Raw genomic sequence first — 26887 nt, forward strand, 5'->3', positions numbered from 1 at the left:
GAGGGGAAGAGCCGGCGCGCGTGGCGGGGAGGCGGCGCGGAGGGAGGGCAGGCCGGCTGCGGGAAGCGGGGCTCCGCGCTGGGACTGGTTCCTTCGCAGCCATTTTCCGTCCAACCAAACAGCCGATTTGCGGAGGGAGCCAACCAGGGCCGCACTGGAGGTTTGTGCCTGGCTCCGGCCAATGATTGGTAACCGGTTCCACTGCAGGCTCGAATGAAATGTCCGTCTCCCTCCCCGGGCCCCGGCGCTGCCGCCGCCGCTGCTGCCGCTGCCAGCGGGGACCAGGAAGTGGGGGGCGAGCTCAGCCCCGGGGAGCCGCGGCCGCTTTGTGCACGGAGGAGCTGGGGGGGAGCCGAGCCGGGAGGCGAAGCGAAGCGAGGCGGGCGGGGAGCAGCAGCAGCAGCAGGAGGAGGAGGAGGCGGTGGTGGGGAAGAAGAAGAAGAAGGGAGGAGGGGGGCTCAGCGCGGCCGCCCGCCCCGCTGCCCTCTCTCTATCCGCGGGAGGCGCCCCCCCCTCCACCCTCCCGGCTCCATTTTGTGTCCGAGGAGGAGGAGGAGGTGGAGGAGGAGGAGGCGGGGACGGCCCCGGGGCCCCGCTGCCCGGCGGGGGGCGGCTTTGTGGTGGTGGTGGCGGCGGCCCCGCCGTGCCCGCTCCCTTCCCTTCTTCCTTTCCTTTCCCTTCCCCTCCCCGAGCCCCCCGGTGTTGAGGGGGTCGCGGCCCCGCCACCACGCCCACGGCGTTGGGGCTGCCCCGAAATTGGGGAGGCTGCCGGGGTGTGGGGAGCCCCCACGAAGCTCCACGGGGAGCGTGGGGGGACAAAAAGCGGGGCTGAGGGGCTGGGGGGGTGTGCAGGGGGTTTGGGCAGGAGGGTTTCGTCCTCCTGCCCCAGCGCTGCTGCAGTGTTGAAGGTCAGGATGCGAGGTCCAGCAGGGCGCCAGGCGGGGGGGTCAGCCAGGAACACGCGTGGCAGGTGGCGGAGATGGGCAGAGCGAGGTGCCCGGCTCCCCGGCCGTGATCCCGTCCTGAAGCTGCAGCTGGTGGTCCCCAAAGGAAGAGCTCCGTGTAGGTTACTCGCAGGGAATCACGCTGGAAAGGGAAAGAGCCACGTGCTCTGATAATGTTTCCGCAGCTCTTGGGATGCGCGGGGATGAAGGAAACGTATCGCGGGTCCCGCTGGAAGCGTAATGCTGAAAGGATGCAAAACCAGGCAATTCCCAGCTCTGCCAGGTCCATTGGGACTTAGCCAAAAAGCTTGGGTTTTGTAAAGAGTTGTCGTATAAAAGTTACCTAGTGGGCTTGGATTGGTTTGGGGGGGGTGGCAAAATAATTGCTGACAATGACCTGAACTTTTCTAGGCAGGCAGGGAAGTGAAAATATGAATTTCAGCCCTTGCCTGCCTTGCAATACATTGTTTGATTTGGATAGACATTATTGTCAAATTAAAAACAAACCACAACAGAAAAGCATTGCTGCTTTCTCAAAAGGAGCCCGGGCAATAGTGGCAAAATGGAAGGATCTGCTTTGGGTGTTATTCACAATCTGGCTTTAATTGGCTAGAGAAATGGAGAAATGGTGTTTATGCTTAATCATTAGCATAGCGTTTTTAAACAGCAAGCTTAGCGATTACAGTTGTTTGTTTTTTTTAATTTGCTTTTGTGGCCTATGGCATGACAGCTCAATGTAAAGGAAGGATCCATGTGTAATTCTCTGGGAGATCCACGATGGTTTAATCTGAATCATTATTTATGAGGTCTGCGTGAGTTCCTTGTGCTCTGCATTGAGCAGGTGATTATATATGGTCTTGGCTGTTATTGTGTACAGCCATGAAGTTACGTTTGAAAGAAGCCAAGGAGACTGGATATGACTCTTTAGGCTTTAATAATTGACAATTACAGCAGTTCAAAGTTCAATAGAGAACCTCCTATTTGTGGTAATAATTACATGAAGGGAGGGAGGCAGTGTACAGAATTTGAGAGGAAAACGAAGGCAGTCCAAGATACTGTGAAGACAGGAAACACGAAACCCTATCAAACTGTTTTGAAGTTACACCTTTTATTAAAAAAAAAAAAAAAAAAGGTGGGGGAACACTTGCAGAAATGTCAACTGAAAAGAGACTTAAAATGATACTTTAGAAAAATGTAGTGTTTGGGAATTAATATTTTAGTGGCAGGATGCTCAGAAAAAGTGCAAAATATGCCACTGTACACACATACTGATGACCTTTTATAAATAACATTGATAGAATAAAATGAAGTGTCAACAGTTTCAATGATTTTGCCTGAAAAAAGTGGCCTGTCCTGAAATAGCGTTGTGAAACTGTTACTTGCCCTGTTGCTTGAGAGGAATAAATTATCCTTGACACTTACTAGAGATAATACCACAATGAAGGAAAAAACATAGTCAACTTACAAATGTTGGGCAATTTCTAAAATAAAAATGATTTATGGATTGCTGTTTTAGTAAACAGATGAGCTTAGCTTTTCACCAGAGATGCTAGGAAAGCACCAAAAAATTAATATGGAAACATTACAGGGCCCTTACGGTCAGTGCTGCAGCAGGAGGGAGCTGGGGCTGTGTCTCTTCATCACTGTCACCCTGCTTTGGCTTCTGCAAAAAAAAGCCACCTAAATTCCCTTGTTCATTAGAGGTTGTCTCCAGCTTCTCTCTCTCCTCTCTCTGCCAGAAATGAAGTCATGGATGGTCAGTCAGCTTCTCTGTAGCACCGATCCAGTTGCGTTTGATGTAAAAATGTGTGTGTTGTTAGTCCAGCTGTATGTATTGCAACTAGCAGGGTGTCTGAGCAGCTCCTCAGCATGGGTAGGAGTCACTGCTTCCTAGAGCACAGCTGGATCCACGCTGCAGGGTGAGGGAGCCCATGGCCTGTGATATTAGGGCTGGTAAGATGGGCCATAAATGTGGCTGGCATCATCAGATGGGGATGGTGGAAGGGTGGAGAGGCCCTGCTTGGATTTCATAAGGGGGAGGATTCCTTCCTGTGGTCCAGGGGAAGGAGCTTGGTGCAGGCTAACAAGTGTTAGTGAAGCTGTTGGGTTCTCTCGGCGTCAATCTGGCACTCCTGAGGCTGTGAGAGATTAGGGGAGCTGGAGATTGAGAGAGACGGCGCGGCATCTGTTTGTGTTCCGGGCACGCGCCAAGGGGTTTTATCTTTACGTTTCTGTGGATCTGCTGGAATGATGCCCTGTGCCCGCCAATGTGTTTCCCAGTCAGTGTTTTCTGCTGTAGGAGACAGTGCTTTGCTGCCAGGTGAGAACTCAGTGGAAAATCAAATTCTCCAGAAGTCACTGAAAATCAAAGGGAATTAATGCTGTATTTTCAATTTAGAAAGTCTTTCAGTATTTCGATGTAGCAGCAGCAAATGAAGGTACAGAAAGCCCAAGTAAAACTTTGTTGTCTCTGTTAGAAGTTACGTACAGGCTTTCAGGCTTACATTTCCTGTGAGATAAGGGGTTGTGGCAAAACAAATCTACAACAGCTGAAGCGGTTACTACCTACAGCTTTAGTTACCATTTCTGTCCTGCTTCAGTGGCAGGAACAGCCACATGGCAAGTGCCAAGTGCTTCAGTTCTTTATGTACAATTTTCTTCTGTGGGACTCTTGTGGGACAGCAAATTTAGCAGAGTGGTGGTGTGCATGAATACCTCATTAAGTGCTTAGAAGACGAGACACACGGTTTCCCTTGAGAGACCAGGCTCACAAAGTGCTGTCAGGTAATTCGGAAGGCAAGACCTTCCCGTCTTTCATTCGGTTTTTGCCTCTTATGCTCATGTAAGTCTAAGACCCATTCTCACCTCAGTGCTCGCAGTTCTGGGCTTGCATTCTCGCCTCCTTACGATTTAGCTGAGCCACAGATACCAGTCTCTTAAGAGAGCTTTTAAGATTAAGCAGGATGCAAGATTTCCTTTAAGTAAGTGAGTTTTTTTTTTTTTTTTTCATTCAGTGTAGATATATTCTGGGAACTGTCTGAGTTGTCGGCAGCTGACAGAAGCATATTTTTTAAGCATCCCCCAGAAAACTTTCTACCAGATGGCAGTGTAAACCTGTATGTGCACTCGCTTGCAGCTTATCATTGAGTTTTCTTTGATGCCCTTGATCAGGAGTGTTTCCCTTTCAACATATTTCTGGGGTTGCTTTTCCTGGATCTGTTCATTTGTATCTTCTTGGTCCTCTCTAATAGAGATAAAGGTGGCATGAAAAAAAAATCAACTTTGTGCTGCTTCTGTGTTCAGATGCTTTTTGCCAACATAGAAACAATCTCAAGTTACACCAGGAGAGGTTTAGGTCAGCTATCAGGAATAATTTATTCACTGAGAGGGTGGTCAGGCATTGAACAGGCTGCCCAGGTGGAATCCCCAGCCCTGGAGGTCTTTAAGAGGTGTGTGGATGCAGTGCTCAGGGACATGGCTTAGCGGTGGGCTGGGTAGCTAGGTGGGTGGTTGGACTTCAGGATCTTAAGGGACTTTTCCAACCTAAATGATTCTACAGTTCCGTGACTTTTAAAACCCACGCGTTGTCATTTCTGACATCCTTGGTTCTTGGTCTTGCTTCAGTCAGTGTGTGTATGTGTGGAGAAGCGTCAGTGATTTCCTTGTGCTGGAGGCGAAGGGTGAGCTACAAAATGGAAGTGCTTGTTACAAATGTGCGGTTTAGTTCACAAAACTGCAGTTTCGTGTAGTGCCTGCTGCTGAGCAATGTGTTGGGAGCCCTCCTTCCTCATGTGATTCAGTGGCCACACAGATGTAGGAGACACCACCTTGTATTAAAAAACCTTGCAATTTCTGCATGCCAGAACTGCCACGGTGCAAAGGAGATCCATAATCTGCAAATAGTGTTTTTAAGAAAGTCGTGGCAGGTCCAAGGGCTGCTCTGAGATTACCCACCCACCCGGCCCCTTTCTGAACACGAATTTTAGGATTATATCTTCCAGGATTCTGTCTGTTTATGAAATTTAGCAGCTACTTCCATCCAAAGTAGTCACTCTTTTCCTATGAAGCCTGCCAGCTGAAGAATTGCTGTTTTTTTAGTCTCCTAGGCACTTCAGTTACTGCAGGCAGCATGTTGTTTCTATGCTACGTTGTATTGCATTTTCAGAGCAACTGTAGTGACAGTGGAAGGTTGTGCTTTTTGTTCTTTAGTTCTGATCATCTGAAGTATAAACTATAATACCTGAAGAAGCACCTGTGTGTTCTTTATGAAGTAAGTGGGATAGCAGTGGCCACATTTTTCGGCAAGGTCATGTTTGTGTCAAACTCTGAACTCAAAGAAATATTAGTAGGGTGACTGTACGGTGTATTAAGTGCAGTTGCTAAATTCAGATACCGTGATCTAGCATTGAATTAAAAACCAAAATAAAATCTGACTGCACTTCTCCCACAGAACTTGCTGGGGTTGGAGTAATGTGTAGGAATGCTGCTGCTTTTTGTAGAATCATTAAGGTTGGAAAAGCCCTCCAAGATCATCCAGTCCAACCAGCCCCTGCCACCAATGTCACCCACTAACCCATGTCCCCAGTGACCACGTCCAACCTTTCCTTGACCACTCCCAGGGATGGTGACTCCCACCACGTCCCAGTGCCTGACTGCTCTTTCTGAGGAGAAATGTCTCCTCATTTCCAACCTAAACCTCCCCTGGTGCAACTTGAGGCCATTCCCTCTAGTCCTGTCACTAGTTACCTGTGAGAAGAGGCCAACCCACAGCTCCCCATACCTTCCTCTCAGGTAGCTGCAGAGAGCAATAAGAGCTCTCTGAGCCTCCCTGAGCCTCCTCCTCCCCAGACTAAACACCCCCAGTTCCCTCAGCCGCTCCTCACAGGACTTGTGCTCCAGGCCCTTCACCAGCTTCCTAGCCCGTCTCTGGACACGCTCCAGGGCCTCAGTGTCCTTCTTGTACTGAGGGGCCCAAAACTTTTCAGCATGAAGCCAGTCCAGCAGTGGATCAGGCTCCTGGGGCGGTTGGGCCCTCTCCATCCATGGTGGTCTTTGAGACACAACTGGACGAAGCCCTGAGCAACCCACCCTGAGCCCAGAGCTGACCCTGCTTTGAGCAGGCTGGAGACCTCCTGAGTCCCTTCCAGCTGGAATTTCCCCGGTGATCCAGCCAAATTGTCCCGTGATCCTGGATTAGCACCTGGCCCTGCCAGGTGTTACACTGCCCCAAGGTTGTCCTGGCAGCTGAAAACCTTTCTTGCAGTAATAGCCACAGAAGTAATTTCAGGAGATAGTAGGCTGTCCGTGCCTGTTTGCTTTATCGGAGACAGATCTGCCTTTTTCTTTTGCAAGCCTTTTCCTTTCAGTTTTGCTGATCAAATTGCTGGTTTTGATTGGTAATGGTGATAAGCAGCAGAAAATTCTCACTAATTATCAGATGACACATATTATAAGTAGAAATGGAAACGTGGACACAGAAGAGAATAAAAGTAAATACGGATCTTGGAGGATGCATTAATCTAATGAGGTCAAAGCTGCCAAGAGATGTAGGAGGCTTTTAGAAGAGACTCAAACAGGAATTGTCTTTTGAAGGCCACTGGAGCTAATGAAAGCGCGTTGGTTCCCTAATGTTATGGGGGCTTGGCTTCAGATGGGTATGTGTGGAGAAGCTTTAGTGTTCACCTAGTGCTGGATGCTAAGGGTAACGTACAAAATGCAAGTGCCTGCAGAATGGGAGAGCAGACACAAGTGAATTGTCACATCACTGCAGAAGCTTGAAGAATATTGCAGTCAGAAGAAGACAACGTTTTAGAAGATACGGTTCATCGAAAACCAAAAAAAGAAAGGGACGGGGGTGGAGGGGAACCTCACGGCATTTAAAATAGAGCTGGGGCTGAATAAAACTCAAAGCTTAAAGTTTTTGGAGTCCATAATTTGGAGTTAAATTCAGAGCTGAAACAGAACAAGACTACCAGAAAATCCGAAATTAATTTTGGAAGCAGCTTTTGGGATTTAGCAGACTGCAGAGCGTAACCACTCCAGATTGAGGAAGGAAAAGTGACACAACTGTTTTAAGGAAGGGTGATGTCAGTTTTCATGTTCTTGATGCTCAGGATTGCCATATCCTTGCATTGTCATTACAGTGAGCTGAGTAAGCAAACTCTAAGCCCTTTGGAAAATTGAGAATCAACGTTAAGCAAAGAGCCTGCAGTGTGCAGACGGAGTGAATTGGCACGGCAGCTGGCACACGGAAAGCTGAAGTATAAAGCACTGCCCTCCCTTTGGGCAAAATCATTTTACAAATGCCCATCAAAAACGACCAGAAGTGCCTTAAAAGAAGCAGCAGGTGCGTGTGTGCAGCATTCAGTATGGTGAAGAAGAGGTAGAAGAGCTTTCCCTTGAAACAGTGCCAAGGCCACCTCCAGTGGCACCATTGCCATGAATGTGAGCAGCACTCAGGTTACTTGCACATCTGTGGCCACGCGTGGCACCGGATGCTGCTTCAGAGCTTGAAAGCAAAAGCCCAGCCCTTGTGGCCACAGGCAAAGTTCAGATTTGAGAGAGGCTGCATTACTCATGTTTCTGGTAGGTGCAAAAATAGCACGAGGTTGCCTCCCCCCACTTTCAGGCAACTGGAGGCAGGTGAGCTGCGGGGGCTCGGCAACAACAAAATCCTTCACTTTCCACCTCTCCCTCCTGGGACAGAGGTGGTTCCCCAAGGACAGGAGGGGTACCTGCATCTCGTGGGGATGGCGTGGGGTGCCAAACGGGGGTGGCAGAGCTGACTGTCTAGGAGCAGGTGAGCAGCAGAGCGTTAGTAGACTTGTCAAATGCTATCCACAGCCAAGAAAATCTGGAGCAAAGGTGTCTGTAAACGCACTCAGAAATATCTTTGAATCTGTGAGCCAATGTTGAAAGAGATCTGGATGTGCTAGGAGCCCTTTCTCCATCCGTAATTTTTTGCATTGTTTCCCCTCTCCAAAAGCAGCATCATTACAATCTTATGTATTTGAACCCAAACCACAAAAACCTGATATCTGGGAAGTATGGGAGCTAAATGCTCTGGAAAAGTTTCTTTTTTAATACGCTAATTTTCAAGACATCTGCAACTGGAAAAAAGACAAGATTGCTCAAGTTTTAAGAGACTCAAATTCAGACTTGTACTTGGCACCACTAAAATAACCCCTCTGAAAGCAGAGCCGTTGTCTGCCACGGTTTCACATTGGTCTGAGCTTCCTACTGAGCGCCTGGTGGTAGTGCTTGAGAAATTTCATTATTTCTGTAGAAAAGCAAATGTGATACGGTAACTGGCTGCCTGCGCAGAAGCATTCACTGTGGTGTATCCGAGCATTGTGTCCTGTGACAAAATGGGGATGCAGCAGGCAGTGATGTACTGGGATAAAAAGGGATACAAACTAAAGGGATACAAACTTTTTTAAAGGGATACAAACTTTTACTCATTTACAAAGTAAATTTGTTCCCAAATTGTGGGACTTAGCAACAAATAACTGGGATAGAAGGACAGGAAGGGCAGGTGCATCTCCTGGACCCCTCTGGCTGAAATGTGGTCAGTGCCTCCTGGGACAAAGGCAGCAGGGAAGGGAGCCTGTCTCTTGGCATCCCTCCTTCTCCTAGTATTTAAATCCCACACTGAACTGTGCCCAGTTTGTGAAGCCTGAAGGAGAAGAATTCTTGTTGGCTGCCACGTAGGAACATTGTGAGAGGAGGAAAAATGAGGAGCGAGGAAGGACAGAAGCTGGGAAAGCAAAGGCAAACATGACTCAAAAGACACCCGGGAGTGACTCCTGCCTCAGGAAGGATGAGGATGGGGAGTTGGTCCTGAGGTCTGGCTAGGAAAAGTTGGTCAGCTTGAGAAAAGCTGCTTGGGCGATGGAAAGCAAAGGGTGCGCTCTGTGTAAGAACTGTAGGTAACACATTTGGTGAACTGGGGTTAGGTTTTGAGGGCTGTTCAGAGAAGCAGATGCCTTGACCTGTTCTGGTCAGCCTGTCATGGCAACCGCACAAGTTGCTATCTGGATTTGTGGTGTGTGAACCAAATGTTCCTGTGCACGGCCTGTGCCTTCAGCTGAATTTCTGGGCAGGTTTCACAAAGCAATTTCATTATTTTCACTGTCAGAAAAGCAGCTAACAATTTGCCTGTGACACTGTGTTCTGCAGACTTCAGACTCACAGCTGAAATTCAGCTGGGACTTGAAGAATAATGTCAAAAGCATCTTGTACTGCTGTACGAGTAGTCTTAGGTGGCCTTACTACTGGAAAAATAATGCAACTCTTTATAATGAAACTTTTTGTTGTTACTTTGCAAGGTAAGGGGAGCAAAACTACCTTTAAGCACTCCACTTGTTAGCGTGGTCTTGCAGTTTAGTCTGATTGCCTGTGGCTTTGCATTTTCATCTCCATAGGTGCTTGGCCCTGATACCTGATCTGGGAATGGGCAGTAGTTTGTGACAAAGAAAAAGTTACTAGGAAGTGCTAACCTTTGTTTTAATGGAATGTATGAACCTACCTCTCCTTTAGTTAAGTTCCTTTAACTTCTCATTTTTGCATGAATGAGAGAAATAGCTGCAATAATTCTTTAGTATTTTGCATCCAAAGGACTGATCAAAACCAAAACAATGAGTAAAGCTCAGCACCAATGAGTGTGCTGTTCCCAAATAACAAAATACTTAAAGCTCTGTAAAAACTGGTCTCATAAGCTTCTTAAAGTGTGGTTTTTCAGCAATAGCTGCCCTTCCGGCACAGCAACCATACCTGAAAGCATTGCTTCTTCTGGTTTTAGATGGACGGTGATAGCTCCACGACGGATGCTTCTCAGTTAGGAATTGCTGGAGATTACATTGGTGGCAGTCACTATGTGATACAGCCTCACGATGGTAAGAAATGCACCAGTACTGTTTCTCTCTGTGTATAATTTTCTTCCACCTCTTGTACGGTTTTCTGCTGTCAGTTCTCAAGCTAAGTATTTGCAGCTGTTTGTATTCATAATGCTTCACCGTATAATGCATTTTTCCTGTAATCTAAAGGTGAGTTTTAGATTTATCAACATTGATACTGTGTCCGTGGGGGTGGTGACAAAACAAAAAAAAGCACAACTCGATCTTTTAAGAAAGGATTTTTATTTTGATGTGACATTAAGAATGCTTGGTTTTCAGCAGCCCCATAGATTTCTGTGCATTGTAAGATACATATGATATTGAACACCCATAAAGATACCCTGATGTCACATCTGTTGCTTTTTGTGGCTATTTCTACAATGTTAATACACTGGTCTTTCAAAAATGATTAATCTTTCAGTGTAATATTTTATGCTTGATTAATTATTGCCTGTTGTCTATCAAACACGATTTCTGCTAACTTTCCTTTTCTTCATTAGACACAGAGGACAGCATGAATGATCATGAAGATACAAATGGGTCAAAAGAGAGTTTTAGAGAACAAGATATCTATCTTCCAATTGCAAATGTTGCAAGGATAATGAAAAACGCTATACCCCAAACAGGAAAGGTAATGTCCTTATCTGGTAAAGAAAGTGTATTAATGAGTTTTACTCCTTCTGAGTGCACTTAAGCTGGTAGCACAACATTCCCAAATGATCCTTGTTTATTGGAGGAAAGCCTTCAAAATACATAAAATCTGTCCACTTTTCCTAGGGTTCTGAAAGCTTTTTATAATTTCCGTAATTACAAGATCTTCAGCTCCTGAGAGTGCGCTTCATAGGGCTTTCAAGGGCATTTTTTTTTCCAAGATGTGTTCTCTGAAATTGTCATAACAAGGCAGACTTGGTGAAAATCCCATGTTGGCAAGAACACTTTCTATGTAATTCTCTCCTACAAAATTCAATCTTGTGCTTTGTTTGAGTTGTTTAAAATTTGGAATAAGTGAAATATAGTAGGGGAAATAAAAATCTATTTCTCATCGTGAAGGAAAGCAAATGGTTAGTCATCCGTTGCCTGAATTTTTACATGTCCAAATACCAAAATGACCTAAGAAGCCTGCCTTATATCATGTAGCAAGTAAAGCCAGATATTGAAAGACTTATTTCTTCTAAGAACAGACCTTTTAAATCAATTTTAAGCTAAGACTGATTATAAGTGTTTGAATGTTCTACCAGTTGATCTTAAAACTTTGCAGGACTGCTATTACTTGCCATTTGTCTATTGTATTCCAGTATTACTTCTTGCCTAACTTTTTTTTTTTCTAGCTAAGGCTGCCTTTTTTCCTTTTTTTTTTTTTTTTTTTTTTTTTGAGATCCCTTTAAATAGAAGGCAAAATTTTCTTGCATCTGCTTGTACTTCATAGTGTTTAGGGCTTTCTGGAGATCTGGGTGTTACATTTATATCTTTGCTGTGAAAATTTCTTCACTGGTCCATATTGTCATGAATTTTAGCAATCAAGATGAGATTTTTCTCAAGAATTTAGCATATGGGATGATGAGCTATCTTGAAAAATCAGGGAGGTCTTTGTGAAAAGCTGCAAGGGAAGCTGTTGGCTGATGAGTACTTCTAAAAATCTGGCTCTACTCCTCTGAAAATATCAGAGGAACTAGTGAAGATTCTACATATTGTTACTGCTTCATATAAAAAAAAAAAAAGGAAAATACAAACAGGTTCTTAACATGTGAAGAATAAGAATCTTAATTATTATAATCCTTCATTTGGCTCCTGTCAGCTTCCCAAGTAATCGTGAGTAATGGTTGCTGTTATTTTAGGTCAGGTAAATTACTTTTGTCCAGCTGAAAACCATAATCAAATTTATTTCGTTCTTGCCAGGGGCGTATGTTTCTTCAGTTGAACTCTCATTTGCAAAATTTATACCAGAATATTAAAGCACTAGAGAAGCTCACCGCTAGGCATATATTTTAGTCCCTTAATCCGGTCAGGATAAACATACTTGTCATTGCCAGGTTTGTGGGAATGTACTACAGTGGGGTTGGAGCTGCTGGGGGGGTTGGAGCTGCTGGGTCTATTGAAAGGAAGGTGAAAGTGGGCTGTGGTATTGTAATGAGCAGGTTGAAAGAGAAGTAGTAGGTAAGCAAATTAAGGCACAATATTGAGATGCATCTATATATAAAACCTTGTACAGAACACAATTATGAGTTCAGGAGACCCTGGCACTTGGTTGTTCTGATTGAAATAGTAAAACTTCAGTTAAAATCATGTTGCAGCTGTGTTTCCACAGAGCAGTGATGACATCCAGTGGTTCCCTTATACAGTTGTTGCCTAAATGGGTATCATTATCAGGCTTTGGGATGCTTCCTTTAGGATCTATTGCAACCTGCTGTTTTTTTTTTTTTTTTTAGTTTTTGTTCTGTTTTGTGTTTTTAGTTTTCTTTGGTCTTGATGAATCAATTTGTGACACTTTTTTTTTCTCCCTAGATTGCTAAGGATGCAAAAGAATGTGTGCAAGAGTGTGTAAGTGAATTCATCAGCTTTATAACGTCAGAAGCAAGTGAGAGGTGTCACCAAGAGAAAAGAAAGACCATTAATGGAGAAGATATTCTCTTTGCCATGTCTACCTTGGGATTTGATAGCTATGTTGAACCTTTGAAGTTATACCTCCAAAAATTTAGAGAGGTTGGTATATCCTTCAGTGTTTCCTCATTTATTTGACCTGCTTGTGTTTATTCTAAGCTCCACGTCATCATTGTGTAATGGCCACCTTGTATCTCACAGCTATTGTCAGGGACCAATTAGGACTACAGTGATGTTTTAAAATGTTCCAGAACCTAACAAGACAGGGGGAAAAAAAGGCATTTTGATTAGACTTGCTGATTCAAAGATGTTAGAGCTTTCAACTGAATAACTTTGTCTAATATATTGTTGGTAGTAAATCATTCTGTTCTTTAAAGGTGCCTATTAAGAATACTTAATTCGATCTTTGAGTTCAGTCAATAAAACTGTACTAGACAGCATCCTCTGAGGATCTGGCCTAATGCCTAGTGCTTTTCTGGGCTTCAGATATGCAAAAGAAAGTTTTTTTCTCATGTTGGAATACTTATTCGCATAAAAGGCTATCTGCTACAGTGGTGTTGTAATCTGTTTGTTTTTCTTTACTTTTTTCTTAGTTTGCTTTTGATACTTCGTACCTGATAGTTATGTGATCGAAGCACTTTTTCTTTATCCCTTCTCTAGCAGAAAGTGACTTATTTTTTTTCCTTTCAGAAATACGTATTTTTTTTAAAAAAAAGAAGTTGCTTCTGCTTGGAATTTTTGTTCTTTCCCCCTCCACCCCTCTTGCTGTTTGGAGACCAAAGGAAATGATGCTTTCTTCTTTACTTTGTATTCTGCTACCTCAGAATACCAGATTTAACCAAACAAATCAAATGCATTTTTATCCAATGACCTCCCTTCTTTATAAACCCAAATGAAGAAATTGTTCAGGGTTAAAATAATCATGGGAAGAAGAAAGAAAATAAGCTTGGTTTTACTGGCATGAGTTAGGCAGGGATGTCTGAATTAACAGTACTGTAGAAGACGTTCTTCAGGCTTTCTCTGTTCTGCAAATCAAAGTTTTTTTCAATTAATGGCACTAAGGCTCATTAGTGATATTCAATTTGCTGATAGCACTTAAAAATGATCTGGAAAGGGGAAGTTTAATGGTGGATTGTGAGAGGGTGTTTAACTGAGTAACAGGAGGTGAAATCTAAAAGTTGAAGCACTGCCGTCTGCTGTCTTTTTCTACTTCTCTATAGCAGTTACAGCACTTTGGATAGCACAGGCATGTGCATTAATTAGAAATGCAAGTGGTGCTGAGCTAGTTGCAGTTCTTCTGGAGAAGTCTGAAGTAGGTCTATTCTGCTCTTCTTCTGAGAGGTCTATTTTTTGCAGATGTATATACTGTAGTAGCAGATCATTGGGATTGGTTTTCAGCTAAGTAATGGTTTAGATGTTTTTTCCTATCAATTTTAAACATCCATTCCCTCCTCAGGGTACTGTATGAAATGCTGTTTTGAAGCTTATGCATTTATTCTCCATCAAACAGTCACAGAGAACACATTTATTACCTTTAATATTTTCCTGTGTATTCTTATGTAATAGAACCTCACAGTTGTACAACTGCATGCATATGACTAGGAGCCTTGGCTTTCTGTGCCGATACCCTTTCTGGCTCTAGTCCTTGCTGTGGGGGGAGAAATCCAATATCTTGGTTTTAAATGTCAACCCTTAGTTGTATGAGGATGGCGCTTGCATATTGTTGGTAAGCAAATGTTGCACACTCAGTAGTTCTGAGGTTCTGTGATTTCTTGCAAACATGCTGACTGCTGCTGGGTTACTGCAGATCTCTGACTTTGTGCAGCAGCTGAAAACCTTTTCTACTCAATCTCAATTTTTGAGTTTTTGTGTCTGAGGAGTATGGCTAAGATGAAAAACACCCTTCATGTATTCTCGTACTGTGCACAGTCTTAAATACAATAGTTTTGCAGGTCTTGGATTTCAAACTCCAGCTCAGCTTCCAAACCTTGGATAGAGGTCTTGGGTCCTTGAAACAATCTCACACCAACAATACTCTAATACAAATACTTTTTTTCTTCTCTCCAGGCAATGAAAGGAGAAAAGGGAATTGGGGGAACAGTTACAACTGGAGATGGCCTAAGTGAGGAGCTCACAGAGGAAGCATTTAGTAAGTAATACTCCTTAATTGATTTAATTATTGCTGTGGCTTTTCAAAAGATAGCATTTCCTTTAGACATCAGAACTCTTAACTGAGGAAGACATTCTGGACTGACCACTTGTGTTACATCCCCTGAGGCTTTCATTTGAGATGTCTGGAGTATACCCTGTGCCAAGATAAACTCTTCCCAGTCAGTAGAACTTACAGTCAGAATGAGCTAATACACTGGTAAATGCTGACATTCTAGTAATAGTTAATGTCAGCTCTGGAAGATTTTTAAATATATACATTAGGGACAGTATTTTTTTTCTACACATAAGCACGTATTGTAATAAAAGATGCAAACCTGAATTTTATCTTTTTTTTTTTTTTTTTTTTTAAATAGCTACACATTTAGGCTCCATTTCTTCAACTTGTAGGACTGTTGGGGACAAACTAAAGTAAACATCATGTGATGACCTGGGGATCTGGTCTTTCAGAAAGAGCCAGTGGAGAACATAATCTTCACAGAGTTCTAAAGCAATTAGTATTTCTTATGTTTTCAAAAGAACGAACAGAAAATATAGGGGAAGGAACATCATATGCATTCACTATAATTTTTCTTCCTTATGCTGTGAATTAAGGCCTGACACTTGCTGGGTCTCTGCTTTTTGGTTTTGTTGGTGCTGGATTCTTGCATAGCCTTCACCTTGTCTTTTACATGATAAGGTGGTACAGGAATTAAGAGGTGTGGCTTTTGTCATAGTTACTGGTGAGATCATTGGTACACTACAGAACTAGCAAAAATTCAAAGTCTGAGAACAGAGATGACCTACTCAGGTTCTGAAACAGAACACTTTGCTCCTAGCTTGATGACTTTAGCTATACAAAACAGTAGAGACTCTTATGCTCTCTCCTAGGTTGGAAGATAAATTCATAAAACTGACTGGAATTTAAGAATCTAAACCTAAATACTACAGGGGATTTGCAGAAAGCTTACCTTTTTTTTTTTTTTTTACTTTTTTTTTTTTTTAAATTTCCGATTGAAGATTAGGAAATGCAAATAGCAAACTCTTATCTGTACTCACTTACGTAATAGTTCTTGGTTCAGAAGTAGTAGGGTACCAACGAAACTACAGACCCAATTTATTTACCTTGGATATGTTGCTTGTAGTTCCTGGATTGCAGCTATTGGAGGTCTGTCCAGCTTGAAAGGTTGTCAAATCAATATATAGATACTGTTCTAAAAGCTGTATCTTGTATATGCTCTGGTCTGCTCTTTGTACATTTAAACTGCAGCTCAGGAGTTGAGGGGGAAAAATAGTTGGAATGTTTTGATTGTGTTTGCATCCAGTACCTTTTTTTGGACCAAGCGGTGAGTTCACTAAAAGTTTTTTCTTAAGGATGCTCGTGCTCTGCTTGGCCTGAGTACAATGCCCACCAGAAATTGGAAACCAGAAAAAAGGAATCCCATTCCATCTGTGGATGCTCTGACCCCTTAACAAATTTGATACGGCCCCCATTAAGTGGCAGAAGGCTGAAGATCTGCTCCTACCCCCTTTTCCAGGCCTGGGAGCCTCAGTGTGCTCTATGAAATAAGCGTTAACCTGCTGTGATTTGAAAAGAGCAGCTTTGGAAGAGAATACTAAGTCCTGGAAGGGTGCCAAGGGAGACATTGCAGTAGCAGATAACAGAAGACGAGGAAAAAAATATGTCTCTGAAGTAGCTGATTGTGTCGTGTGCTGCAGGCATTTCTCTCCGTGGAGGTGCAGCTATAGATCCCTTCAGGGTGATGGTCTTGCTGCAGCAGCAGCAGTAGTGAAAACTGTGTTACTGTAGCATAGCCTGAGCTCTTGGTCTTAGATCTTCACCAGAGGTTAATGCTGGGTCTCTGACCTGGCTGTTGGATGTGGAACTTGGGTTGAAGGGCACTAAGATTTTAGTCCTGCCCAAGCCATTGCTAACTCTGATCTTAATGAGTCTCTTAATGTGCAGCTTAAGTGTTTGAAAGATAATACGATGATGTTAAGCAAAACCAAGCATCAGCTTTCATATTAAAGCTGTTAGGATTATGCTGGGTTTTCAGATTTTTATGGGGTTTGCATCTTATTTGTCATAGTAACAGCCGTAATTCAGAACAGAAAAAAAAGTCCCTTTTTTGTCTCCTAGTGGAGAACGGTGTGCTATAGGAACTTACAGCTTGGAAGTTTTGCTGCTTTACTTCCAACTAACAATTGTAACGTGTATTTACTCTGAGTGTCAGAGAGCTTACCATATACGTTACTGTCAGGGTTTAACTTAGAGCATCACTCCCTGAATTTTCTCCCCAAATGCCAGAAGTGCTTTTTACTCAGTTCATTAGCCGTGTCTTTCCTCTGTGAAATTCAGAGCGCTGGTGTGGTACCCTGAAAGAAATGCTGAAGTCATCTGGCATAATGTCAGGTCTTTGGCTTTCAGTCAATATCTCTGCCAGTGCTTCTTTTTTATTTCTTTTCTTTTTTTTTCTTTTTTATTCATTGCCCACGTCTGTTCATCTCTACCACCTTTTGTGCTTCTTCCACATTCAGGTCCCTGTTCTTATAAAGAAGCATGACTTTTTCACTGGGTTTCTTATTCAGATATGTGCAGATTAAGTGATGAAAAATCAGATAATGGATTTGGATTCTGAAGTACTAATGGGAATAAGCTCATTGACACTTAACACTCAGTAACAAGCATGACTGAATGCAGTGTAGTATGTAGCTGTCCTGAGAGGAATTGCTCTGTAGTCCCAGAGTGGACCACAACTAAATGTTATTTAAGTGACAGATGCTACAAACAGGGCTCCACGTAGCCTACAGATCATTTCTAACTCTCTTTAAATGCTTTTCTTTCAGCTAATCAGTTGCCAGCAGGCTTAATAACTACAGACGGCCAACAGCAGAATGTTATGGTCTATACAACATCATACCAACAGGTACAGTATCCCGTCATCTGTTCTCCCTTCTGCTGCTAACATTCAAACGCTAGTTCAGCTGCCTTGTTCTGAAAACCAGAAATCAATGATTTAGTCTTTTGGTGGCTGTCATGACATTCCAACGCTCTGACAACTCGAGGCTGCTAACCATGGTGCAATTTCAAAAAAAGGTTACACTGAACGTAAGCTTCCGTTCTCTTTCCGTAGATCTCCGGTGTTCAACAAATTCAGTTCTCATGATTTGAAGACAACTTTGGATCTGGGAACATGAGACGCAGAAGCAGTGAAACTCTAACAAAAAGACAGTTTTAATGACTGGTGGAGAGATTTATCTCTTTGTATATTAAATAGCTGTAATGTAGCTACCTGAAGCTAGACTAATTGAGGTGTGAATTCTGACTCAAATCTTTTTCATGAATGATTTTAAAAAAACAAATTGGATTTTAAAGATATTAAAGTATTTTTGTTTTGTACAAGAGTTTGTTGCTCTGTATAACTCCTGTATGCATTGTATATTGCAATTTATTACTGTCAGAGATTTGTAGACAGTTTCTTATTTTCATATTGAATCATGTTACTTTTGTAATTCAGGTAAACAGCTGGGTTAATTCATGTTTACCCTTTGAATAAAAATGTAAGGGTAAAGTTCATTTTTGAATGCAAGTTGCCTTTATTATAAAGATTGAGTTGGTCTTGGTTATGTAACTTGTCTTGCATGACAACCTCAACTAACTTTAGATGTCAGTATATTTATTGAAATTTTGAAAGGGACTTTTTCTCATGAAACTAGCAGCTCAGAAGAATTGCTACAACTGTTTTTTTTATGTAACTTGAGAATTAAAATTTAATCAGAAACAAACAATGCTCTACTCCAGCTAGAGATTTAGAGCTTATCAACAGTGTTAATTAAAACACTGTTTGTGTATGATGCAGGTCTTTTTTTTTTTCTTTCAGTTGCATTAAGTCCTTAGACATACTTTGCTATGTTTAAGGCAGTCTTTGTGCTACTGAAATAACTTCCTTTTTATGTATGCTTTTTAGAATCCAAAACCTAGAAATTTGACGGTAGTGGGGGGCGGGAGGGGGGATTTTATAGTCCTTGTGGTAAAAGACCTCATTTTAACTTTTTACTGAAATGTTTTAAGGTTTCTTGCGAGACTGTGGGAACTCAAATGTGTTAGCAACTTTCTGTGTACAGGCTGCGTGTGTGTGTGTGTGTATGTGAGTGAGTGAAACTCGGACAAGCGATACAAATCTGAAATGAAAGACAGACTTCAAGTTTGCTGTCTCTTTTCTGGTTTTGCAATAAACTTTAGATAATGTAGTTCTGTAAATTTAGTGAGCTGTTCTTAGTAACATTGCTGTTCTTTAATAATTGGGTGGGTAATTTTGTTAGATGCCATTTCTTAGCCTGTTAGGATAGGGGTGGTGTTTTTAGTAATTATTTCATTTGGACTAAATTTTGGAACCTTTGGTATTTTTACTGTTTGCAGTTGACTGAAATGTAAAAATTATCTTTCCGTATACCTGACATTAATTTAAACAAACCATACCTTAAATCTATTGCCATATAATTTCTTGCTGGTTTTGTCTTTCACAAAAAAAACAAACAACAAACAAACCCACAAAACCGTTTAATAATGGAAAAATAGCTTCAACTAAGACGTCCCAGAAGCCTGAAATAGCCAGTTCTTTGTTACTCAAAAACTTCTATGTATGCGTGGATTTCAACAGTGCTTCTTACAAATCAGCATTATGCTGCCAGAGCCTCTGGAGGAGATCCAGCGTGTCCTGTAGCAGTCTGGGCAGATGTTCTGGGTTTTGTGGCAGTCTGTCATTCTTCAGCAGCTATGACTAAACGAATGGAGTTTTTCATTAAATATACAACTGAATAACACGATCAGTACAAGAGCCCCTTCTGTTTGTATTCTATTTATTTGAGGCCGTCATACCCTCTTCTCAATTGCACCCAAATCCGCAACGGAGAAAGCTGTGATTACAGCTAAGGAGGAGCTAGAGGTTTGGCAGCTGAACGGGCACAAAGGGAGGTAAGGTCATCTGTCTCATTTGTTTGACAGCAGCTATATTTTTCTCAATCTGCCTGCTCTTCTGTGAGTTAAGGTTTAAGTGTTTTCTGGAGTTTGTGGTTTATGTACCAGCATAGGTGCAAAAGAGCTGACAGTGGTTTGTTTGGCTTTTTCTGTATTCACTCCCACCCCACTCCTCCCCCAGGGCTGACTGACAAAACCCTTGTTTATTCACTTTTTGAAAAAAAAAAACATGTACAAGTAATAGTACAATACATTGTGTGGTTGCTTTCTGAAGCAAACTATTAAAGTTTGCAGGGTACTGTAGTGCTGGTAAAGCACACATGGTGCTATGCATGGAAATAACCGAGGGAATTTACCTAATTTATACTAGTCAGTGGTAGTTAGCACAGCCACTCAACCACTGTGAGTTTTTAATTTTGTTTAAAAAAAAACACATTCTCACATTCCTGTTTTTAAATGCACTGATCCTTTAAAAGTGGCTTAAATTAAAAATGAGAGTGACCATTCCCTGTTGTATCCCATCTGCTTCCACAAAACTGCTGCTATTTCCCTGAATGTTTTGTTTGACCTAACAACCCTGAATTGACTTTGAGTTAAGATAGCAGTGGCAGTTTGTGGTAAAACTTTGGAGAAAATTTACTCAAAATAGCATTGATGCTCAAACACCTAGCACAGTTTATAGACTTCGTTTCTGGATGACCAGGACCCTCCCATTTCCCCATTGACTGCGTAATCCAGGTTCACACCCTATCCGATGCTTCACAGCTGATACATGGCTTTCAGTGGCCAGCCTGTTATTTTTCAGATTTCTTTTGACTTTTTTTACTCTTTGAGGTGGCAATGTTATCTGGCTTATCTGGCTTGACACCCTGATTTTCACCTAATTGCTCTAAAGAGTCTGTCTGCATTGTTAAGGTTTCTTATCACTGCAAGCATATTTCAGCACCACATTCCTTCCCTCTAAACAATGTAACTGTGCAAAAACATTTTTGTTCCCACAGGTTTAATGGGATCCGAGGCTCTGCCTTTACCAGTGATGTTGATGTACGTATGCATCTTTATTGTTGTATTTATTCCTTGGCTCTGGTCTCTGCTGCATACTAAGATATACTAAGATACGTCTGGATGTTGTACTTAGGGAGCTGTGGCATGAGGCAGCACATCCTAAATATTAACTGACCCATGCTTATCTGCCCCCAAATCGGTATGAATGATGTGGGCTATACTTTAAGTAACTGTCTTCCTTGAAAGGCCACATAAATAGGGTGAATTAAGTCAGGTAAGTAGCTGCTCCCTACTGCAGAGTTTCACAACGCTGCCCACTAATGTGCTCTAAGCATCCGTAGGTGCAGAAGGATGGAAATTGATTTCTCTCTTGCCTTCAGCAGAAGGGGAAGCATATGGGCCACGGCACAGACACAGGAGGTGCAGAGAGCACAGCGGAGAGCTGAGGGCTACTATTTTCCCCACCACCTCGTTGTCATGATAAGAGCTGGCAGCAGCCTTGCTTATAGCTATAAAACTCTTCATTCTGTAGAGCTTTGGATGTGATTAATGTTCCAGTTAAGTCACGCAGACTTTCTGCTTCAACTATATTTACAGAGAGAAGATAACGTGCTTGTAAATCACGGCGTTCCCAAATTGTGCGAGCTAAACTTTTTTGACATTTAATTTGCACTGAATAAAGGAAAGGAAGTTTTTCAGTTAAACGTAAGTGGATTTTCTTAACGTTTGTAAATCAAAATCTTATATGCAGATTCTAGGATGAATAATGCTGTAGGGATGTTTAATGGAGTCCAAGGCCTCCAGGGGCAGAAGTTAAATATTGATAATGCAGACGTATTCCTGTTGCAAAAAGGTTTGGTGAAAAGAACAAGAGCAGTGGTGGGAGGATGCCTCTTGGCTGTGGTAGAGTTTAAGACATACCCAGTTAAAAGCAGGGATCCATTTCCCTCTTTGAAAATAAGAGAGACGGTTCTGGCATGATCATTCCCTTTCACCCTTCAAAATGCGGGGAAAAAAAAAAATTACACTTAAGCAACTGAAGGTTGATCTGTTTACCTATTGATTTGTGAAATTGGCGTGATGATGGACTGCATGCCACAGCTGACCCTCTGCATGTAAAAATTTCATGGAAAACTCTGTAGAAACTCAGTGCAAATTCCACTTGCGCTCACATCCAAGGCCAAATACCCCTGGGAATGAGTGCGGTTTGCTCGTATGCACAATAGTTTCCAAATTGGTGCCAGCTGCACCGAGCTTATTAAATTGCAGTCTCCAGCTCTGGCTGCAGAGGCAGCTACCCTGGTTTAGGAAACCCTCCAGGCACCCTGCCAGGGTCATTTCCTGGAATATCTTATTGCAGGAGGATCCATTTATCAGACACAGTGAGACACCTGATTTGCCTTTGTATGAAGGAAAGCTGCTGGGGGGTTATTTCTGCTGGGGAGAACAGCGTCCTTCAGGCTGAAAATTGCACGTGGGTGTGCCTGAGACTGAATGTGGCTGAGAATCGGAGACAACAGCTGACTTTAGGACAGCTCTGCCTGACAGGGTTTGGTTCTGGCTAACAAACTGCAGCATTTCGTGGCTCGGTACTCACCCCCAGAAGGCTCACAGCCGACCCCACCAGAGCTTGGGTCCTGTCAACGGAGAGGAGAGCACAGCGCCGACAGAAGGACTCCAGGATGCGCAGGTTTGTCCCTGGGCGTCCGTCTCCTCAGCCCTGGCCACGAAACCCAAACCCAGCCAGACGCCTGAGCTCCCCGCGTAACAAGACGCCGGGGAAAGCAATCTGGCGAGCAGAAAGCCGCCTGGAGCCAGGCGGTAGGAAAAGCTAAGTGCTGGGGGAGAAGGGAAGGGAGCCAGAAGTCTCACCTCAAGCCAGCTGGAAAGCGTTTGTGCCACAGGCTAGCAGGCTCCATCCTTTTGGGGTGGGAACACTGAGACCAGGGGCCTAGGGACCTGGTTCAGCCCTTGCTCTATTCAAAACCAGCAGCAGCCACCACATTTTTACAAATGAAGCAACTAAAAAGGCCTTTTTTTTCTTTCTTTCTTTTTTTTTTTTTTTTTTTTTAACAGCTCAAAGCTGCCAGGCTGTGCTAGGTGGCTTGACACCATGTGCATAAAATCAGCCTGAAACCGACTGCTCCGGCTCATTTCTTGCTTTCAGAGCAGCCGTGGGCTGGGGGAGATGCCAGGCCAGCAGCAGCTGCAGGCACAGCAGAGCACACCAGGGCTCTGGGGTGCTGGGGGCGGGTTGCTGGTGAAAAACTGCAAAACCCACATCCAGGCCCAAGGGGCTGCAGGCTGGGGTGTCCAGCAAGCACCATGTAATATAATATATATAAAATACCATTTTAAGTTGTCTGCTAAGTGCCTGTGTTTTTTGATCTGGCCCAAAGCGTTTCTCTTGAGTGGGTGCACTGAGATCAAGCTCTGTACTCACCAGAAAAAGCCATATTGATGATAGTTGGCAGTTCTTTGTTGTCTGGCTTGAAGGCTCGCATCTTGCTTCAGAGGGCTTGGCAGCACCTTCCTGCAGCTTTATCTTTGTAACTTGCCAAAGGCGAGAGACTTAAAAGCACAGATGAGAGCTCTGTCTTTCAGGAGATGACCATCACTGCCACCCCAATACAAAACCTCACCAAAGGTGGCAAGGCCAATTTCCCAGTGCTTGTGGGGAGCAGGCTCCATCTGAAGACAGAGTAAGTAGATGGAAGGACTAGCAAGAGACTGTCTACAAAGGCAACTTTTAAGAAGAATTAGCTCCTCCTGAGAGATTATGAGTTGCTGTTGGAGCCAGACCTCCAGCTAACACCCTGCTCTTCAATTTACAGCGAGCCCTGGCTTTGGGAGCCCACCGTTTCTCATGCTGATGCTCTACCCTGTTGGCTCTCCTGGGTGGGCTTTGTCCATGCCTTCTGCTCCCCTGTAATCTGCCAGTAGTGGTATTTTAAGTGTCAACTCCACCAACCAGCTTATACGCCCAGTTAGCATTACTACCACTGGCTTGCAGGGAAGTCCTCCCAAGGCCTGCAGTGGCTGTAGGAGACATCAGACACTGTCCATTTAGTTTCACTCAAGCTTCAACTCTCTACTTAGGATTCCTTAAAATGGAAGAAGGTGCATCAACTCAAGCAGCAGATATTGCAAGTCCCATTCTCACAGAGCCCTTACAGTTATTAGTTACCAAGAAAATCTGCTAATGACTGAGATCAGGCTACTGGCCATGAATCTGCATGGCCCTGCCCGTGAAGCATCCTTTAACAGCTGCCTGCTCTTTTTTGGTTTGAACCTTCTGACTGAGGATAGTACTTTGTATTTATTACCTTGTGTACTTTACCTTTGGTATCTAGAGTCCATTCCTTAATAGAAAGTGAACATAGATTAAAGACAGGGCAGTATTTGTTAATTTTCTCAACTAAGGATGTTAATACTTTTCATTAATGTTGTTATCCATTAATACTGTTTAATCTGTATAAAAATGTTCATTTCTTGACTGAAGTCAGCAGCGACAAAACAAAGCCCAAGCCACCGATAAACTGCAGTTCTTCTCTTATATCTCTCACGGACAGCATTTCAAGATGGATGAACACACGGGGATTTACATACAGAATAAAAATCTGCAGGACCATGCAAAGTAACATTAGTGTCCAGAAGAAATCAATTATTATTATTGCTATTTAATATAAACAACTTTCCAGATCAGAATAAAATAAAACCCAGTAGATCTAGCACATGGCTAGAATTAGAATGGCCTTCAACAGGTTCTGATACAGATCCATCTTATTAAAAAGTTCGTTGATTTGAAATAAAATTGAATCCAACTACCCACTGAAAAATTGCACAGCCACGGCTGAAATAAATCCCCCAACATGCTGCTGAAGAGAAGCTATTTAATAAACATGGGAAAATCAAGCTGAATGAGAGCAGATGACTTGCACAGAACTGTGACAGATCACTGGTAGCAGGTAGATAAATGGCACTCGCGTTTCCTAAGCTGTTCAAGCAAACAGTGCACTCATCTGGCTGGGGCTTTCCCTGTGGTACCCCTCCATACAAAGCAACACAAAAGCTGCAGGCACTCACCTGCTTCCCATGGAGCCCACTCCATGATGAAGTGCTGGTTTATTTCAGAAGTCCCCTCCCTACATGCAAAACACAATAAAGAAATAATTACAAAATCACTGCTAGAAATAAGTATTTGAGAAATGTAATGCCACTTGAAGTTATGAGCGACTACTCACACCTACACATTTTTTGTTAAAGGGGAACTACCCCAAAAGGCAGTTGGAGTTCCTGGAGCGGGAATAAAAGTGTTTTTGCACAGAGTTACACTGTTTAAAGGTAAGGAATATGACATTGAAATATACCTGCAGTGATAAGAAAGCTTAGCAGGTGACCTTGTAAAATGCAGACAACCGAGCTCCTTAGAGCAATTAGGCAAAAATCAGGGTGTCAAGGCATGTAAGTGAAGAAGCCACCTCAAACACGAAAAAAAGTCAGAAGAAATTTGAAAATTAACAGGCTGGCAGCTGAAGGCCGTGTATTGTCTGTGAAGCACTGGACAGGTTGTGAACCCGGATAACCCAGTAAATGGGGAAACAGGGGAGGGGCACGGTCATTGAGAAATAAAATCTATGAACTGTGCTGTGTGCCCAGGAGGTGTGCTCCTCTTGTGGGACGCCCCCCACTGCAATCGCCAATAAAAATGCTGCTTCACTGAGATCCTCCCCTGAGCCTGTTACTGGCTACGGCGTTTCTCACACTGGCAAAAGGCATTTACCTGAGAGAAGGAAGGGATTACAGGAGGGCACACACAAACCCGGGGACCTGGTGGTCGTGAACCTCCTCCTATGGCACACACCCAGCACATCTATTTTAAGAACCTCTTGGAAATATTTTTTTGATGACTTTCATGTGTGGCTAGCAGCATTTTATAATTCTGCCAGACACAGAAATAACTCTCCCGACACTACTTACCATTTGGGGCACACTGAAAAAGCCTTCTTCCCTTTCTCTCTTTGAAGATCCCGTATCCGAGCTTTAATTTCCACTTTAAAGAGCTGCTCTACCAACTTAGGAATTATGTCTCACATTAAAAGCAGATGCTCGTAAGAAGCAAAGGCTTCCTCAATAAAACAATGACAGCAAAACAAAACTGGTCCCAATCAAGTAGATTATTTTGGGGGAGTATAAAACCAACAAGCACTGTGAAGTACCTCGGGCTTCTGAGGGACTTTGGGAACCGAGCAAGGAGGAGGCACGCTCTGCCTTTGTAGATGCTGAGTTTTTGTAATGTAACATTAGGCACACATGGTTGGGTTGGGTTGGGTTGGGCATATGGAGCCAACAGAAATCTCTTGGGCCTTCCTCCTGTCCCAGCCCTCCTCTTCCTTCCTCTTTGTGGAGCTGTTTAGCTCCAAAAAATCTCATAACATCCATTTAAATTCAGATTAAAAAAAACGGGTGCCTAGAGCAAGCCCATCCTCCTACGTTCAGCTGACTTCTGGAAACTGAAATAAAAGGGAACTCAACTCAGCTTCAGATCAATGGAAAAATGCACCAAAGTTTTTCGCAACTACTACCAGGAGGAGGAACACATCAACTGCTCGGGCAATACCAGCAGCTCATGCTCCACCCTTGCCGTGGGAATCTCAGAAAGCTCCAGCGACAGAACTGGAAGCCACAGAATAACAGCCCTGCCCTTTGGCTCACTAGAAAATGTTATAAAAATACACTAGAAACCAGTTAACACTACGAGGGAAAAAACAACGATAGCTCTGAACGGGTTTTAGGATAAATTCACATAGAAAATCCAAGTCAGCCTTAATGAGAAAATAAGTTACATTCGGAGAATTTTAGAAAGAAAAAAAAAAAAAAAAAAAAAAACCCATGTGGGAATTCTTCATTGATTGCTTAGGATGTCCCATTTGCTATTCACTAATGCAAGGATCACAAACAATTGAAAATAAAACATTTACCCTTTTATAATAGCTGGGAGCACAACAAGGGAATCAATTTGGAGCGGACAGCTTTTAGTAGTTTGTCATGTGAAGTCTCTCAAAGAGGTCCAGAAACCACTCTGGAGCCCTTTCAGTCCACTCGATCTCCTCCTCTGCTTTTAGAAGCAAATCTTACATCCTTCCCCAGGAGACTCCCATGGTCAACTGCAGCTTGAGCTCAGCAGCTTGCCCTGAGACCCCAACATTTGAGCAGAGCTGGAAGCTGGAAGCCTTCTGAGCGCACTCAATGCTCATTCAAGTCCCTTCCTTTTAACAACCTGTAACAAAGCAACACCAAACTCTTTGCCAATCACTTTG

The 26887-nt window shown here is 43.1% G+C and overlaps 1 protein-coding gene and 1 long non-coding RNA gene across 5 annotated transcripts; one reads left to right on the forward strand and one right to left on the reverse strand.

Moving 5' to 3' along the window:
* Positions 1-18161, forward strand: NFYB (nuclear transcription factor Y subunit beta). 4 transcript variants are annotated; one of them, XM_027449480.3, is made up of 7 exons: positions 1-160; positions 9745-9838; positions 10339-10469; positions 12341-12538; positions 14504-14585; positions 17432-17511; positions 17719-18161. In XM_027449480.3, the coding sequence occupies exons 2-7, from the start codon at positions 9745-9747 to the stop codon at positions 17749-17751; spliced, it is 618 nt and encodes a 205-aa protein (XP_027305281.1). In that variant the 5' UTR covers positions 1-160; the 3' UTR covers positions 17752-18161. The 4 variants fall into 4 exon arrangements, with proteins under 4 accessions (XP_027305281.1, XP_027305290.1, XP_005028743.1 ...); XM_027449489.3 differs by having other exon boundaries at positions 30-188; XM_005028686.6 differs by lacking the exon at positions 1-160 and adding an exon at positions 285-1062.
* A 786-nt stretch (positions 18162-18947) lies between these two features.
* LOC113842390 (uncharacterized) lies at positions 18948-25270 on the reverse strand. The gene is made up of 3 exons (XR_003494843.3): positions 24654-25270; positions 21489-23258; positions 18948-19365 (listed from the first exon to the last, which is right to left on the reverse strand). It is a non-coding gene; the product is annotated as an uncharacterized lncRNA (long non-coding RNA).
* Between the last annotated feature and the right edge of the window lie 1617 nt (positions 25271-26887).

The sequence above is a fragment of the Anas platyrhynchos genome, chromosome 1 (assembly GCF_047663525.1).
Source record: "Anas platyrhynchos isolate ZD024472 breed Pekin duck chromosome 1, IASCAAS_PekinDuck_T2T, whole genome shotgun sequence".
Classification (NCBI taxonomy): domain Eukaryota; kingdom Metazoa; phylum Chordata; class Aves; order Anseriformes; family Anatidae; genus Anas; species Anas platyrhynchos.

Bases quoted from the DNA above. Each gene is read 5' to 3' on its own strand.
- NFYB (XM_027449480.3), top strand. From the start codon at position 9,745: ATGGACGGTGATAGCTCCACGACGGATGCTTCTCAGTTAGGAATTGCT. The intron at 9,839-10,338 runs GTAAGAAATGCA...TTTCTTCATTAG, and splicing joins TGTGATACAGCCTCACGATG to ACACAGAGGACAGCATGAAT. The intron at 14,586-17,431 runs GTAAGTAATACT...CTTTTCTTTCAG, and splicing joins GCTCACAGAGGAAGCATTTA to CTAATCAGTTGCCAGCAGGC.